The following is an 18,895-nucleotide window of genomic DNA, read 5'->3' on the forward strand; positions in this document are numbered from 1 at the left end:
CTTTCCACCGAACAGGGACATAAAGACTCTGTACTCTCAAAATTTCACCTTTAAATATCCTCCATTTCTCTATTATATCCTTTTCATAAAACAACAATTTCCATTTCACTCCTTTTAAATCCTTTCTCATCTCCTCAAAATTAGCCTTTCTCCAATCCAAAATCTCAACCCTTGGTCCAGATTTGACCTTCTCCATAATGATATTGAAACTAATGGCATTATGATCACTAGACCCAAAGTGCTCCTCAACACATACCTCCGTCACCTGACCCATCTCATTTCCTAACAGGAGGTCCAACACTGCCCCTTCTCTGGTAGGCACCTCTACGTATTGCTGCAAAAAACTATCCTGCACACATTTTACAAACTCCAAACCATCCAGCCCTTTAACAGAATGTGATTCCCAGTCTATATACGGAAAATTGAAATCACCCACAATCACCACTCTGTGCTTACTACTAATATCTGCTATCTCCTTACATATTTGCTCTTCCAATTCTCGTTCCCTATTTGGCGGTCTATAATACACCCCTATAAGTGTTGCTAAACCTTTCTCATTTCTGAGTTCCACCCAAACAGCCTCCTTAATCGAGCCTTCTAGTCTGTCCTGCCAAAGCACTGCTGTGATATCCTCCCTGACAAGCAATGCAACACCCCCACCTCTTGCCCCTCCGATTCTATCACATCTGAAACAATGAAATCCTGGAATATTTAATTGCCAATCGCAACCCTCCTGCAACCATGTTTCACTGATCGCCACAACATCATACTTCCAGATGTCAATCCAGGCTCTAAGCTCATCCACCTTTCTTACAATGCTCCTAACATTAAAATATACACATTTAAGGGACCCATCATTTCTTATTCTCAGTTTATTTATTTTCCTTTCTTTCTCTCCTACATATTGGGTCTGAGTGTTTCCCTTTTCTGCCTCCTGCCTCACACACTGCCTATTAGCTATCTGTGTTTGAGTCCCTCCCCCCAACCGTACTAGTTTAAAGTCTCCGCAGTTATTTTAGCAAATCTCCCCGCCAGGATATTGGTTCCCCTCGGGTTCAGATGCAACCCGTCCTTTTTGTACAGGTCATACTTCCCCCAGAAGAGGTCCCAATGATCCAGAAACTTGAAACCCTGCTCCCTGCACCAGTTCCTCAGCCACGTATTTATCCTCCACCTCACTCCATTCCTATTCTCACTATCGCGTGGCACAGGCAGTAAGCCTGAGATTATTACTTTGGAAGTCCTTTTTTTTAACTCTCTTCCTAGCCCCCTGAATTCTCCTTTCAGGACCTCTTCCCTTATCCTACCTATATTGTTGGTACCACGACCTCTGGCTCCTCTCCCTCCCCTTTCAGGATATCCTGGACACGCTCAGACACATCCCGGACACCGGCACCAGGGAGGCAAACCACCATCCGGGTCTCCCGACTGCGTCCACAGAAACGCCTATCTGACCCCCTCACTATAGAGTCCCCTATTACTACTGCTCTCCTCTTCCTTTCCCTACCCTTCTGAGCAACAGGGCCGGACTCCTTGCCAGAGGCCCGGGCACTGTCGTTGCCCCCAGGTAGGCTGTCCCCCCCAACAGTACTTAAACAGGAGTACTTATTTCCAAGGGGTACAGCCACCGGGGTACTCCCTAGTCCCTGCCTCTGTTCCTTGCCCCCCCTAACAGTGACCCACTTGTCTACCTCCCGTGGTCTAGGAGTGACCACATCTCTGTAACTCCTATCTATAACCTCCTCACTCTCCCTGATCAGACGGAGGTCATCAATCTGCCGCTCCAGGTTCCTAATACGGTCCCTTAGGAGCCCCATCTCGTCACACCTGGAGCAGATGTGGATGTCTGGAAGACTATCAGACTCCCAGATTCCCCACATCCGACACCCAGAACAAAAAACTGCCCTGGCAGTCATACTCTTCAAACAAAGCCCCGCGCTCGGTTACTAAACCTACCGCCCGGCCGCTACTCCAACCGCTCCAACCGCCCACCCAAAAGAACTGAGTGATCTCCTGGGAGAGGCGAAAAACCGGATTAAAAACCCAGGCCAATTTGGGAAAAAATCCGGGAAATTCCTCTCCGACCCCAAGCTAGGCGATCGAAACTAGTCCGGGAGATCACACAGGTCTTACTCCTTACTATCCCCACACAATCCCCACACACTACTTCCCAAGCAACATAGCTTGGTGCTGCTTGCTGCTGCTTGCTACTGCTTGCTGCTGCTTGCTACTGCTGCTGCTTGCTGCTGCTACTGCTGCTTGCTGCTGCTACTGCTGATTGCTGCTGCTGCTACTGCTGATTGCTGCTGCTTGCTGCTGCTTGCTGCTGCTGATTCCCGTCCTACATCATAGATAACCATATAACCATATAACAATTACAGCACGGAAACAGGCCAGTTTGGCCCTTCTAGTCCATGCCGAACACTTTCTCCGACCTAGTCCCATCTACCTGCTCTCAGACCATAACCCTCCAATCCCTTCCCATCCATATACCTATCTAATTTACTCTTAAATAATAAAATCAAGCCTGCCTCCACCACTTCCACCGGAAGCTCATTCCATACAGCCACCACCCTCTGAGTAAAAAAGTTACCCCTCATGTTACCCCTAAACTTTTGTCCCTTAATTCTGAAGTTATGTCCCCTTGTTTGAATCTTCCCCACTCTCAAAGGGAAAAGCCTACCCACGTCAACTCTGTCCGTCCCTCTTAAAATTAAAAAAACCTCTATCAAGCCCCCCTTAACCTTCTGCGCTCCAAAGAATAAAGACCCAAGTCTCTCTGTAGACTTTGAAAATCTACTTCATGATGAGGCCCTCACCAGGGTCTCCTCGATATCTCCACTCTCGCTCCCCCCCCCCTACCCTCAGTCGAAACAGCGACAAGAGTCCTCACCTTTCACCCCATCTGCCTTTGTATTCAGCACCTATTCCTCCGACATTTTCGCCACCTCCAATGGGATCCCACTACTGGCCTCGTCTTCACATCTTCACCCCTTCCTGCTTTCTGCAGTGACCGTTCCCCTCCGCAACTCCCTGGTTGACTCGTCCCTTCCCACCCAAACCACATCCTCCCCAGGTACTCCCCCTGCAACCGCAGGAGATGCATCATCTGTCCCTATATCTCCGCCCTCGACTCCATCCAAGGACCACGACAATCTTTTCAGGTGAGGCAGAGGTTCACTCCAACCTCCTCCAACCTCATCCACTGTATCCGCTGGATCAGGTGTGGACTAAATATCGGCGAGACCAAGTGAAGTTTCGGCGATCGTTTCGCTGAGCACCTCTGCTCACTCTGCCTGAACCTACCTCATCTCCCGGTTGCTCATCATCACTTTAACTTCCCCTCCCATTCCCACACTGATGTTTGTAAGCTCCTCACATTTCGCTTGGGCAGCTTACACCCCAGCAGTATGAATATTGACCTCTAACTTCAAGTAACCCTTGCTTTCCCTCTCTCTCCACCCCTCCCCCTTCCTAGTTCTCTGGCCAGTCTGAGTCCCCTGATTAAATTTTATGCTTCGTTGTCACGTTCTCCTCAGTAACAATGATCTGTTCTACATTTTGTTTAGGATGGACCTGCAGATGCTGGTTGAAACCTTTTCTTCCTTTCATGTTAGGCAGAGGTTCACTTACACCTCCTCCAACCTTATCTACTGTGTCCATTGCTCAAGATGAGGACTCTTATAAATCGGTTAGACAAAATGTAGACTGGGCGATCGTTTTACTCAACACCTTCGCTCAGTCCGCCTGGACCTACCTGATGTTCCGTTTGCTAAACTTTAATTCTACTTCCCATTCCCACACAGACCTTTCTGTCCTCAGTCTCCTCCATTGTTGGAGTGATGCCAAATGCAAATTGGAGGAACAGCACCTCATATTTTGTTTGGGCGGCTCACAGCTTGCTTGTTGATTTCTCTAACTTCAAGTAACCCCGGCATTCCTGCTCTCTCCATCTCTCCCCCACCCAAGTCGCACTAGCTTCTTGTTTTCACCTAACAAGCAGCTAACAATGACCTGTTCCCCTTTACCGTCATTACTTTTTTGCATATCTTTCATTCATTGTTCTCTATCTCTCAACATCCTCGTCTATATCTCTCATTTCCCTTTTCGCTAACTAGTCTGAAGAAGGGTCTCGGCCCGAAATGTCACCCATTCTTTCTCTCCTGCGATGCTGCCTGAACTACTCCAGCATTTTGTGTCTGCCTTCTTATACTGTTTTCTATCATCTTCAAGGGAATCTTCAAACCATTACATAGGAGGTCAGTGCCCAATGAGCCCACAATGTACATTAATTGTATATTTACCCCAGACCTGTGTACCGCTCCTGCTCTGCCTTAGGTGCTCGTTGGATAGAAAAACATTTACGGACTGTTTTTCATTTCTAGATATAGAAACATAGAATCATAGAAAATAGGTGCAGAAATACCTTCCATCCAGCACCGACATTCAATATAATCATGGCTGATCAACCAGAATCAGTAACCCATTCCTGCTTTCTCCCCATATCCCCTGATTCCATTAGCCCTAAGAACCACATCCAACTCTGTCTTGAATACATCCAGTGAATTGGTCTCCACTGCCTTCTGTGGCTGAGAATTCCACAGATATGGCAACCTTGACAATTACTCTCCCGCTCCCTTATTTCCTTGCGATTGTTTTGAGATAAGCATCCCTGTCCTCTCTTTGTCATAGAGTGATAGAGTGACACAGCATGGAAACAGGCCCTTCAGCCCAACTTACCCACAGGCCAACATGCTCCAGCTACACTAGTACCACCTGCCCGCGTTTGGTCCACATTCCTCCAAACCTGTCCTATTCATGTACCTGTCTAACTGTATCTTAAACGTTGGGATAGTCCCAGCCTCAACGACCTCCTCTGGCAGCTTGTTCCATCCACCAACCACCCTTTGTGTGAAAAAGCTACCCCTCAGATTGCTATTAAATCTTTCCACCTTAACCTTAAACCTATATCCTCTGGTCTTCGATTCACTTACTCTGGGCAAGAGACTGTATTCCTATCATGATTTTATACACCTCTATAAGATGACTCCTCATCCTCCTGCACCCAAGGGATAGAGTCCCAGGCTATTGTACAGCTCCCTACAGCTCACACCCTCTAGTCCTGGCAACATTGCAATAAATCTTTTCTGTCCTCTTTCCGGCTTGACAACATTTTCCCTATAACATGGTGCCCAGCCAGAACTGAACACAATACTCTAAATGCGGTCTCACCAACGTCTTATACAACTGCGACATGACCTCCCAACTCTCTCTTCGATTCCCCCTTTTTGAGCCTCCTAGTCGATTCGATTTAAGTTATGAAGGAAAGTAAACTGCAGATGCTGGTTTAAATCGAAGGTCGACACAAAATGCTGGAGTAACTCAGCGGGTCAGGCAGCATCTCTGGAGAGAATCAGTCACATCAGTCTGAATAAGAGTCTCGATACGAAACGTCACCCATTCCATCTCTCCAGAGATGCTGCCTGACCCGCTGAGTTACTCCAGCATTTTGTGTCTACCTTCATTTTAATTTAATGTTGTTTCCATTAATTCCCTCAAATTGTCAGCGTCCCAGACCCGTGGGGTGTTGGGGAAGAAAGAAGACCAAAAATGTCAAACGCTGCAAGTTGTAACACTGGATATTTTTGTGGCATCAACTGAAAACCGTGCCCGCCCAGATCGCCCTTCACTGTTTACTTTGTCGATGAGCCACACTTCACAGACGAAATTAGAGGCCCCTTTGTTTTTTTAAAGGGGGGTGGGACTTGGGTTGTTTTGTGCAAAATGGAAGCGAAGCGAGAAACGGTGGGAACTTGCTGAAACGGCCTCTGCGCACACACGGACCAATCTACACTCATACCAAGTGTAAATACTCCGTACAGAAGACCACCCGTAGTCAGGATTAAACCCGGCCGTGCAGAAGAGCCCCCATACCCGCGGATCACTGGCCCTGCAAGGCAGCAACTCTACCGTGCCGCCCACCGGAGACGCTGGGACTTGTAACTGGTGACAAGGCAGAGTCGCGGTCAGTCTCCTGCCGCAGAGTGGCTGTATATTTCAAATGGCGATCTGCTTTTTCAGGTCGGACACACGAGCAACTCTATCTCACGGACTAGACTTCCTCGCCAGCGAGCTGGACAAGCGGGTGTAAAGGTTTGCAGCAACCAAGATTCCGGGGGCTTCGAATCCGGTGAACATATGTCGTAGAGAGGAGGTGAAAAGATATATCCTTTTTGTTGTCTGGGAGTCTGATGGGAATTTTGCTAACGGCTTTCATCGTCTATCTTCAGCGTTCAACGAATGCAAAACGTAATTGAATTTCCCGTCCACGAGAGCAAGGAAAAGAGAGTTACGACCTTCTGACGGTTGTTTCACAAATGTTGCGTTAACCATCTGGCTGTTTTCGTGTGTTTCTGTTTAATTCCTATTTTGGAGCAGACGTTGGCAAAATGTCGTCATATTCTCCTCCTTTCCCGTAACCTAGAAACAACACCGATTGTCCAGACCGTGCAAAAGCCCAAATTTTAAAATGTCCTTGTGTTCAAGTAATCGTGATCTCACCCTTTGTTTACACAATAGACAATAGGTGCAGGAGGAGGCCATTCAGCCCTTCCAGCCAGCACCGCCATTCAATGTGATCAAGGCTGATCATTCGCAATCAGTACCCCGTTCCTGCCTTCTCCCCATACCCCCTGACTCCACTATTATTAAGAGCTCTATCTAACTCTCTCTTGAAAGCATCCAGAGAATTGACCTCCACTGCCTTCTGAGGCAGAGAATTCCACAGATTTACAACTCTCTGAGTGAAAAGTTTTTCCTTATCTCCGTTCTAAATGGCCTACCCCTTATTCTTAAACTGTGGCCCCTGGTTCTGGACTTCCCCAACATTGGGAACATGTTTCCTGCCTCCAGCATGTCCAGTCCCTTAATAATCATATGTTTCAATAAGATCCCCTCTCATCCTTCTAAATTCCAGTGTATACAAGCCCAGTCGCTCCAGTCTTTCAACATACGACAGTCCCGCCATTCCGGGAATTAACCTGGTGAACCGAGGCTGCACTTCCTCAATAGCAAGAATGTCCTTCCTCAAATTTGTAGACCAAAACTGCACACAGTACTCCAGTTGTGGTCTCACTCGGGCCCTGTACAACTGCAGAAGGACCTCTTTGCTCCTAAACTCAACTCCTCTTGTCATGAAGGCCAACATGCCATTAGCTTTCTTCACTGCCTGCTGTACCTGCATGCTTACTTTCAGTGACTGATGAACAAGGACACCCAGATCTCTTTGTACCATCTGACACCATTCAGATAATAATCTGTCCTCCTGTTCTTACCACCAAAGTGGATAACCTCACATTTATCCACATTAAACTGCATCTGCCATGCATCTACCCACTCACACAACCTGTCCAAGTCACCCTGTGTCCTCATAGCATCCTCCTCACAGTTCACACTGCCACCCAGCTTTATGTCATCTGCAAATTTGCCATTCCCGCCATTCCTGGAATTAACCTAGTGAACCTACGCTGCACTCCCTCAATAGCAAGGATGTCCTTCCTCAAATTTGAAGACCAAAACTGCACACAGTACTCCAGGTGCGGTCTCACTCGGGCGTTGTCTTTCCTTCCTTAACACCAGCTTTGGCTGTTAAAGGTCTCCACTGTGCTCAGAAGATAGAGACAAATGCTGGAGTAACTCAGCCGGACAGGCAGCATCTCTGGAGAGAAGGAATGAGTGAATTTTCCGGTCGAGACCCTTCTTCAGACTGAGGGTCAGGGGAGAGGGAGGCACGGAGTTATGGAAGGGTAAAACGAGACATCAAAAGAGTTGCAGATCAAGGAAAAGGTCAAATGTACCATTGTTAGCTTGGAGAAGCTGACAACAAAGCAAATAGAGATAAAATGTCAGTCAGACTGGTCTGAGAACTGGGAAGGGAGAGAGAGGGAATACAATAGGTACTTGAAGTTAGAGAAGTCAATGTTCATACTGCTGGGGTGTAAGCTGCCCACGCGAAATGTGAGATGCTGTTCCGCCAATTTGCGCTTGGCCTCACTCTGACAATGGAGGAGGCCCAGGACAGAAAGGTCAGTGTGGGAGTGGGAGGGGGAGTTAAAGTGTTTGGCAACCGGGAGATTAGGTAGGTTTAGGCGGACTGAGCGGAGGTGTTCAGCGAAACGATGACCGAGCATGCACTTTGTCTCGCCGAGAAACAGGGGTCCACACCTGGAACAGCGGATACAGTGGATGAGGTTGGAGGAAGTGCAAGTGAACCTCTGCCTCACCTGGAAAGACTGTCAAGGTCCTTGGACGGAGTCGAGGTAGGAGGTATAGGGTTCTTAGTCCCAGGCAGCAGAGTGTGTCCAACAGCCCTGCATTCTGCATCATGTTATATTCTTTTGTTTGTAAACCTAGGTACTATAACAACATTTAAAAGACATTTGGATTTGTACATGGATAGGAAAGGTTCAGAGGTACATGGGCATAATTGCAGGCAGGTAGGACTAGAGTAGATGGAACATCGTGGTCATAGAGTCTCATAGAACCATAGAGTGATACAGTGTGGAAACAGGCCCTTCACACTAACTTGTCCACACTAGTCCCACCTGCCTGCGTTTGGGCCAGATCACTCCAAACCTGCCCTATCCATGTACCTGTCTAACTGTTTCTTAAACGTTGGGATAAATCCTTCCTCAACTACGTCCTCTGGCAACTTGTTCCATACACCCACCACCCTTTGCGTGAGAAAGTTACCCCACAGTTTCCTATTAAATCTTTTGCCCTTCACCTTATACCTATGTCCTCTGGTCCTCGATTTGCTCACTTTGGGCAAGAGACTCTGCACATCTACCCGATCTATTCCTCTCATGATTTTTACACATCAACAAGATCAACCCTCATCCTCCTGCTCTCCAAGGACCAGTCTACTCAATCTCTTCCTGTAGCTCATACCCTCTAGTCCGGGCAACATCCTCTTTAATGTTCTCGCAACATCCTTTTTTTTAGATTTAGAGATTAAGCGCGGAAACAGGCCCTTCGGCCCACCGAGTCCGTGCCCCCCAGCGATCCCCGCACATTAGCACGAGCCTACACACACTAGGGACAATTTTTACATTTACCCAGTCAATTAACCTACATACCTTTACGTCTTTGAAGTGTTAAGAGCAAGGTTGAGCGGAAGGAAGTTTGGATGACTAGGGAAATTGAGGCTCTGGTCAAGAGTAAGGAGGCATGGGCCAGGTATAAGCAGCTGGGATCAAGTGTATCACTGGAGGAGTTTCGGGAACCAAGGAACAAGCTAAACGAGGAAATCAGGAGGGAAAAAATGGGATGCGTGTTAGCTCTGGTGGATAGCATTAAGGATAATCCCCAGAGATTTTACATAAAGGGGAAAAAGGGTAACCGGAGAGAGAGAGAGTGGGACCCCTCAGGAATCAAAGTGGTCAACTCTGTGTGGAGCCACAGGAGTTGGGCAAGATCCTCAATGAGTATTTCTCCTCTGTTTTTACCGTGGAGAAAGACAGGAGGACTGAGGAACTTGAGGAAGTCAATGGAAATGTCTCGAGAACAGTCAGTGTTACAGTGGAAGAGGATCTGAAGGTCCTGACGTGTATGAAGGTGGACAAATCTCCAGGGCCTGATCAGATATATCCAAAAACACTGTAGGAAGCTCGAGTGAAAATTGCAGGAGCGCGGGCAGAAATTTACAAGTCGTCATTAAATGCAGGAGAGCTGCCGGAAGACTGGAGGGTGGCAAATGTTGTGCCCTGATTCGAGAAGCCTGCAGGGAAAAGGCTGGGAACTATAGGCTGGCGAGCTTAACATCTGTAGTTGGAAAGTACCTGGAGAGTATTCTGAGGGACAGGGTACACATACATTCAGATGGACAAGGGCTGATCAGGGATAGTCCAAGTCAAGTCAAGTCAAATTTATTTGTCACATGCACATACAAGATGTGCAGTGAAATGAAAGCATGGTTTTGTTCAGATGCAGTTGATGCAGATGGAGATGTAGTTCCTTGCATCTCCACCTTTGTCTCCTTTACCGCACTAGTATTTTGATTGAGAACGACGACGTCGTATCTTATGGGCTCCTACCTTTTCAACCAGTCTTCCGTGTGTGGGTCCTTGTAGAAGCCCATGTAAAACATATCAACCACACTGCCCACATCAATAAAACGGTCCCGCCCGAAACACTATCCGTCCCCTCCCTCCACAGATGCCCGACCCACTGAGTTTCTCTCATCTAAATATAAATTATAACGTGTATTATATGTGATATACTACTCCTTTTCCTTCTCTCAGTTCACAGATGAAGTCACCAAGCTACCTTCTCGACCCTATTGCGTTATTTGAATAAGCTGACAGTGGCATATAATGAAGACCTTCGGCTGCTCTTTCCTCTGCCTTCTGCAGCTTCTCAGCCAAAGAGTTTCAGGTAAAATTAGTTCTGAGTCTCTGTAAGGAGGCGGTGGCTGCAATCTGGCTCAAGAGCTGTTTAATTTGGAAGAAAAATGAAAATGCATCTATGGAAATATAATTCTAAATAAAACAGTGGAGCGTAGGAACAGGTCCTTGATGTTAGGACCTGATGTCTGTGTCAAACATGATCCCAAATTAAACTAATCCCTTCTTCGTGAAACTTTCCCCATCTGACCTTCATGCTCAGCTCTCTTCGATACCATACCATACCATACCATACCATTGAACTTTATTTATCACAGGAGGGAGATTGGTCTGCCAACAGTCATAAAACACATGATATATGAAACATGAAATTGGAGGATTGGGGATGTGCTAAGATCGAGGAGGGGGAGGGGAGGATAATGGAGAGGGGGGAGGAAGTGGGGGGAAGAAGGGAGGGGAGTCAGTCGACTCCATGACGGAAGGAGGAAGAGTTGTACAGTTTGATCGCCACGGGAAAAATGATTTCCTGTGGCGTTCTGTACCGCACCTTAGTGGAACCAGTCTGTTGCTGAAGGTGCTCCTCAGGTTGACCAGTGTGTCATGGAGGGGGTGAGCTGTATTGTCCAAGATTCTCTGCAGTTTGAGATGCATCCTCCTATCCAAGACCATCTCCCATGAACCCAACTCCGCCCCCAGGACGGATCCAGCCTTTCTGATGAGTTTGTTAATTGTAGTTTAGTCCACGGCCTTCGCCCTGCAGCCCCAGCACTCTACAGCGGAGAAGATGGCACTGGCCACCACCGATTGGTAGAACATCTGCAGCATCTTACCGCACATGTTGAAGGAGCGGAGCCTTCTCAAAAAGTTCAGCATGCTCTGTCCCTTCTTGTACAGGGCCTCAGCGTTCCTGGACCAGTCTGGTTTACTAGTCTTTGACATTTCCACGCTAGGAATAAAGGTTCTGTCTGTCTATCTATGCCTTTCACAATTTTACAAACTTCTATCAGGTATTCCCTCAGCTGCCGATGACAGAGGGAAAAAAATTGAATTTACTACCTGATTGTATGCTTTCCACTGTGCATCTGTAGATATTGATAAGAGTTATTGGAGATAAACTGATCTTGTCGTTTGTCGCTTGAAGAAATGTAGGTGCTTGTGTGCTACTTTGGTCTTCAATTTTCAATGTTTCATTTTCATTTTTAATCAAAATCCTTAATCTTCAATGTGGTTGGTTAGTCCAGGAAAAATGGTTGGAGATATTTAGTTTAGTTTTGTTCAGTTTAGAGATACAGCGCGAAAACAGGCCCTTCGGCCCACCGAGTTTGCACCAACCAGTGATCCCCACGCATTAACACTGTCCTGCACAAACTAGGGATCATTTAAATTGACACCAAGCCAATTAACCGACAAACCTACAATTCTGTGGAGTGTGAGGGGTAACTGAAGATCTCGGAGAAAACCCCACGCTGGTCACGGGGAGAATGTAAAAGCGCTGTGCAGACAGCACCCTTAGTCAGGATGGAACCCGGGTCTCTGGCGCTGTGAGGCAGCAACTCTACCGCTGCATCACAGTGCTGCCATATACACCCAGGAACTTAAAGATTTAACTATATCCACTTTGGCCCCATTGATGCTGATTGGACACGTGCTTCGCCATGCTTCCTCAAGTCAATTACTAGCTCTTTTGCCTTGTTAACATTGAGGGAGAGGGTGTTGTCAAAAAGCGTGCCCTACACATCTGTTTTAAACTTTGCCTCCCTCACCTTAAAGCTATGTCCTCTAGTCTTTAACATTTCCACCCTGGGGGGAAAAGGTTCTGACTCTCTACCCTATCAATGCCTCTCACTATTTAAGACACTTCAATCAGGTCTCTCCTCAACCTCTGACGCGCCACAGAAAACAATCCAACTTTGTCCATTCTCGTCTGACAGCTAATACTCACTGATCCAAGTACCATTGTGATAAATCTCTTCTGCACTTCCTCGGAAACCTTTCCAATCTTCCTGTACAAGGTGCGACCAGAACTGCGTGCAATACTCCAAACTTCCGGTGGCGCTATGCTCTGATAAAGCCACGCGTCAACTAGCTCCGAAGAAAATCCGATCTTAAAGGGGAAAGAACGGGACGGGTCCACTGAAATTTGCCGATAACTTTCAACGAAGGGTGAGTGAAGTCATTAGATCGTGACTCCTACCGTTTATATGTCGATAAGTCGCACTCCCCCGTTAAAAACTGCTCCAAAACGAGTTGGCAAGGCCAGGCTGCTGGAAGAGGAATCAGGTCAGATGGAAGCATCAGCCTCAGCCTCAGCCTCAGCCTCAATTCCAGTGCCGACCCAAGAAGAAATTCCCAAACAGTCCCGAAAACCACAGCCTAAAAAAATTGGATTGGAGGAATTTCGAACCATAGTTGGTGAGGAGCTTTCAAGTATGAAGGATGATTTTCAGGAAATGAAAGATGAATTAATATCGTTGAAAGGATTGAAGGGAGAAATATCAACTATCATCAGTGAGAAGTTATCATCAGTGAAGAAAGAAATATGTGATAGTATGAACGAACATATGGTGGAAGTAAACTCTAAACTACAAAAGCTGGATTCCGACTTTACCAGTAAGTTGGAGCATATTACTACTACGGTACATCAACACGACGAGGCTATACGCGAGTTGGAAGTTCTAGCTGAGACAAGCTCTGACACAACAAAAAGGGTATTAACGGAGACTCAACGCCTATCTGATCTACTAGTGAAAGTAACCGAGAAATGCATTGACTTAGAGGGTCGCTCTAAACGTCAGAACCTAAGGATTGTTGGAGTTAAAGAAGGCCAAGAGAAAGATAAAAACCTCTGTGATTTCACTGCTGAACTCCTACGGGATGTTTTGAAACTGGACACAAAACCTATGCTGGATCGAGCCCACAGAGCACTGAGAGCTCGGCCAGCTGCTGGCGCTCCCTCAAGGCACTTGATATTAAAGGTACACTATTCTCACGACTTAGAAGATATTCTGTCAAGAATCGCTATCAACAGAAACTTATCATTCCAAGGCGACAATATCCGTATTTTTAGAGATTATCCTGCTGAGGTGGTTAAGAAAAGAGCACTTTTTAATGAGACAAGATCAATTCTGAGGAAGATCCCATCGCTCAGATTCGGAATGTTGTACCCGGCCAAACTGTGAGTCACCTACAAGCAGATAGAAACCTTTTATACTGATCACATTAAAGCATTCGAATTCGCCCGAGAGATTGAAAACTCGCTGAAGGGATGAATACCACTCCACGGCTGTAATCACTGGCAGAGAACTGATTGGGCTATAAGGCGTTATAATTTAAAGTTCCAAGACCAGTGAATAAGCTATATGACTATTAATCTTTATTAACTACTATTAATAAAAAAATATTATTAATCACTACCAATCAGAAGTTCAAGTAACACTTGACTCATGTAAATTTTACTTTTAACATTTAACTAATACACCCTAGGGGGGGAAACTGGCCTATTTTGGATTAAATTCCTTTGGGCCTGTCCTGTTTATTTCCCCTTGCTTCTAAAAATATATATATTTTAAAACCGGAAAGAAAAAAAAATAACTGTGTTAAAAAACGGAGCTAGTATTAATTTTTTTTTTACATCTCACGGAAGTCCTTAGATTTTTTGCCACCTTAGGGTGGCTAACACTAACTGCACTAATTGTAGTTGTAGTTTTAGTTGTTTCTTCTTTTTTCCTGCACTCTTTTAACCTTTTATATATTGATTTTTTTTTAGATTTAACTTTTATTATCATGTCATTTTTCAGAAATTATATACTTTAGGGAGATATTTCCGGGAGGCACTCTACGCTGTACAAAAGATCATCCACCCCTCATTCAAGAAAAATGTTGTAGTCCGGGTGCCAGACCATTTGCTTTATTATAGACCATTTATCGGTTAAGATGCAAGATTCTATTAGGAAAACAGGGGTTAAAGGTATTACATTTTGTAGTTGGAATGTCAAGGGTGTTAATGAACCAATTAAAAGAGGTAAAGTACTTTCACATTTAAAATCTATTGATGCAGACATAATGTTCCTTCAGGAAACTCATCTAAAAAATGTAGCACATAATAGACTGAAAGGCAAATGGATTGATAAAGTATTTCACTCATCGTTTCCCTTTAAATCAAGAGGTGTTGCTATTTTAATTCGTAAGGGTATACCATTTATAAATACTTCCTCTATAGTCGACACTGAAGGTAGATATGTGATATTAGTGGGAGAACTATATTCTACAAAATTGATATTGGTGAATGTCTACGCACCAAATTTTGATAATCCGTTATTTTTTTAAAAAATATTTAATACCATTCCAGAATTTGGACAATATAACTTGATAATTGGAGGAGATTTAAATTGTACATTAGATCCTTATTTGGATAGATCTTCAACTCAAAGGAAAACAAAATCCAAGTCGTGTGAATTATTAAACTCTTATATAAATAATGTAAATATAAAAGATGTTTGGAGGATTGATAATCCTTCAGGCCGAGAGTATTCACCTGTGCATAAAACTTATTCAAGAATTGATTGTTTCTTGGTGGACTCCAAACTTATTCCTTATACGTATAATTCAAAATATCATAATATTATTATATCCGATCATGCCCCTTTAACATTTAGGGTAAAACTCCAAGGAGTAACGGGGAAACAGACTAATTGGAGATTTAATCCGCAAATCTTAAATGAAAAAGCATGTTATGACTATCTTAAATCGCAATTTGAGATTTTTTTTAATGCAAATGACCTTCCTGAAACACCTGCGTCCCTGCTTTGGGAAACATTTAAAGCGTTTGTGAGAGGATGTATTATTGCTTTTCAAGCGTCTCAAAACAAGAAGAACCGAGCTGAACAGAATGACCTGGAAAGTCAGATAAGACAGTTAGACATAACAAATGCCATCGCTCCCTCTATTGAAATACATAATAAAATTGCAGTTCTCAAATATAAGTTAAATTATATCCTTTCAGCTCATATTTTAAGGCTTTTTCAATATACTAAACAAAAACATTTTGAATTTGGAGATAAACCACAGAAATTGCTAGCACGTCAACTCCGTAAATTAGAAGATGATTCTACAATTCATAAAATTAGATCAGAAAATGGAGATTTGCTTAAACTACCTAAGGATATTAATCAGAGATTTTTGCAATTTTATCAGTCATTATATTCATCAAAAATAACAGATACTTCTGCGCAGATGCAAAAGTTTTTGCAGGAATGTAACCTTCCTGGTTTGAATGTGAGTGATAGAAATTTACTGGGCGCAGAAATAACTATGAAAGACGTTGAAGAGACTATTAAATCCATGAAAAATGGGAAGACTCCTGGCCCTGATGGCTTAAATAATGAATTTTATAAAAAATTCAGTGGGTTGATCTCTCCACGTTTGCAAACTGTATATAGTCACGCCTTTAAACAACAGAGATTGCCACAAACTCTGACTGAATCAACAATAATCCTCATTCCTAAAAAAGATAAGGATTCTGAAGACCCTGGTTCGTATAGGGCGATAGCTCTTTTAAATACTGATCAGAAGATATTAGCGAAAATCTTAGCTCAGAGATTAAGTCTAGTTATAGACAAATTGATACACCCCGATCAATCAGGCTTTATAGCCAAACGATATTCATTTTTCAACTTGAGACGCTTGTTTAATATAATTTATTCAAATAGACTATTAAATGAAGATTTAGCAATCATCTCGCTAGATGCTGAAAAAGCATTTGATCAAGTAGAATGGCCCTATCTTTTCTCAGTGATGGAAAAATTTCAACTAGGTGAAAATTTTTGTGCATGGGTGAAACTTTTATATACATCCCCAACAGCTAGAATATTAACTAATCAAATGCTGTCATCTAAATTTCATTTAGCTAGGGGTTGTAGACAAGGATGTCCACTATCACCACTTTTATTTGCCCTTATTATAGAACCACTTGCTGAGAGTATTAGATCAAATTCAGATATTTATGGCTACAACACTAAACATACAACCAATAAAATTTCTTTATATGCGGATGATGTATCAATATATATTACAAAGCCAGAAATTAGCATTCCGAATTTATTAAATCTCATAACTCAATTTGGTTCATTTTCAGGTTATAGAATTAACTGGTATAAAAGTGAAATTATGCCAATAATGGAGCATAATCCGGCCATACTTCAACAATTTCCTTTTAAAATTGCCTATGAAAAGTTTAAATATCTTGGAATTTACGTGACTAGGAAATATACTTCTTTATTTAAATCAAATTTTCCTCCTTTACTTGCTAAATTACACAGAAATATCCAATTTTGGAAAACACTTCCTATATCATTAGTTGGTCGTAGTAATGCTATAAAGATGATCTTTCTTCCACAGCTACTATACTTATTTCAAGCAATTCCGATCTACCTTCCAAAAAAGTTTTTTTTAAAAATTGATTCAATTGTTACTAATTTTATTTGGGACTACAAGACTCATAGAATAAATAAAAGACACTTATGTAAGTCTAAAATTAATGGAGGAATTGCTTTACCTAACTTTTTATTTTATTATTGGGCGGTTAATATTAAAAATATAACCTGCTGGTTGGATGATTCTGATCAACAACCGGATTGGTTAAAGATGGAGAAAGAGGATTGCTTACCATTCGATATTGGTGCGATCCTCTTAGCTCCAATAAATTTAAATAAAAAAACATATGGAGGTAATCCCATTATACATAGTGTTATCCGTACCTGGAAACAATTAAAGCTTACGTTAAAATTGAGTAAATTATCTGTTTTCCTTCCTATTGCGAATAATCCTTCTTTTAAACCGTCTGTCTTAGATAGAGGCTTTGCTCAATGGAAAAGTTATGGAATCAAAAGGGTGGGAGATCTTTATCATAAGGGAACTTTTCTTTCGTTTCAGGAGTTACAGCAGAAGTACGGATTACATGTTAATAATTATTTTAGATATTTACAACTTAGAGATTATGTAAAATCACATATGCAAGAATATAAGTTTAGAGGTCCAGAAACACTTGATGTATGCCTGAATCGACATTATAACTCAAATAAATTAATATCTTTTATTTACAATATTCTCCTTGACATTGACATTCCGTCATCAGAATCTTATAGACGAGCATGGGAGGACGAATTGAATCAATTTATAATGCAAGATATATGGGATGAAAGCTTACAACATATACATCAATGTTCATTGAATACTAGACATTCCTTAATACAATTTAAAATAATACATAGATTACCTTATTCGAAGACGAAATTAAATAGGATTTTTCCTAGTATCTCTCCTATGTGTGATAAATGTCAATTTCAAGAAGCTAATTTAACTCATATTTTCGTAACTTGTATAAAAATGCAAAACTTCTGGTTGGAGATTTTTTAAATAGTTTCTAAAGTTATTAATAAAAAATTAGATATGGACCCAAAATTAATTATATTAGGATTATCAGAACATACTACAAATTTTACAGTAAGTCAGGTACATTTTCTTGATTACAGTCTAATAACTGCGAAAAAACTAATACTTAAATTTTGGAAAAAACCAATTAAAATGTGGACTATGGAAATGACAGAGACCCTGCATTTGGAAAAAATAAGGTTTGCCTTAATCGACAAACCTGAGTTATTTTTAAAAATATGGTCTCCATTTATTGAACTTTTAGAAAAGTAAATGGGTTTGGCACAGGACTAAAATAAAAATAAAAAAATCTCTGGGGAAAAGGAATAGGTGATGTTTCGGGTCATGACCCTTCTTCAGACTCTGGAGTCTTCAGGAGTCCGAAGAAGGGTTTCGACCCGAAACCTATTCATTTTCTCCAGGGATGCTGTCTGTCCCGCTGAGTTACTCCAGCTTTTTGTGTCACACCTGAGGTAGATTAACACAAACACGTAGATGTTCAGTGTTTACCTTAGCTACCACACAGCTACTAACAGTAAAGAAAGAGTTTCCACATTGGGTGGGGCATTGAGTATAAGAATCAAGAGGTCAGGTTGCAGCTTTACAAAACCATTGATGGGCCACATTTGGAGTATTGCACGCAGTTCTGGTCGCACCTTGTACAGGAAGATTGGAGAGGTTTCCGAGGAAGTGCAGAAGAAATTTACCACAATGGTACTTGGATCAGAGAGTATTAGCTATCAGACGAGAATGGACAAAGTTGGATTGTTTTCTGTGGCGCGTCAGAGGTTGAGGAGAGACCTGATTGAAGTGTCTTAAATAGTGAGAGGCATTGATAGGGTTGAGAGTCAGAACCTTTCCCCCCCCCCAGGGTGGAAATGTTAAAGACTAGAGGACATAGCTTTAAGGTGAGGGAGGCAAAGTTTAAAACAGATGTGTAGGGCACGCTTTTTGACAACACCTTCTCCCTCAATGTTAACAAGGCAAAAGAGCTAGTAATTGACTTGAGGAAGGATGGCGCAGCACGTGTCCAATCAGCATCAATGGGGCCAAAGTGGATATAG

General features: G+C 43.1%; 1 protein-coding gene across 3 annotated transcripts in view; it reads left to right on the plus strand.

Annotated features, from left to right (window-relative positions):
• Window positions 1–5,482: 5,482 nt before the first annotated feature.
• Window positions 5,483–18,895, plus strand: part of LOC144591090 (CD48 antigen-like) — a 40,797-nt gene continuing 27,384 nt past the window's right edge. Inside the window, exons 1-3 of one of the 3 annotated variants that reach the window (XM_078395414.1) lie at window positions 5,483–6,214; window positions 8,214–8,318; window positions 10,302–10,434. In XM_078395414.1, the coding sequence (XP_078251540.1) occupies window positions 10,374–10,434 (61 nt within the window). In that variant the 5' untranslated portion in view covers window positions 5,483–6,214; window positions 8,214–8,318; window positions 10,302–10,373. Of the gene's footprint in view, window positions 6,310–8,213; window positions 8,319–10,301; window positions 10,435–18,895 lie in introns of all 3 variants that reach the window. The other 2 variants (XM_078395412.1, XM_078395411.1) reach the window with 2 other exon arrangements.

This window comes from Rhinoraja longicauda, unplaced genomic scaffold (assembly GCF_053455715.1).
Source record: "Rhinoraja longicauda isolate Sanriku21f unplaced genomic scaffold, sRhiLon1.1 Scf000565, whole genome shotgun sequence".
Classification (NCBI taxonomy): domain Eukaryota; kingdom Metazoa; phylum Chordata; class Chondrichthyes; order Rajiformes; family Arhynchobatidae; genus Rhinoraja; species Rhinoraja longicauda.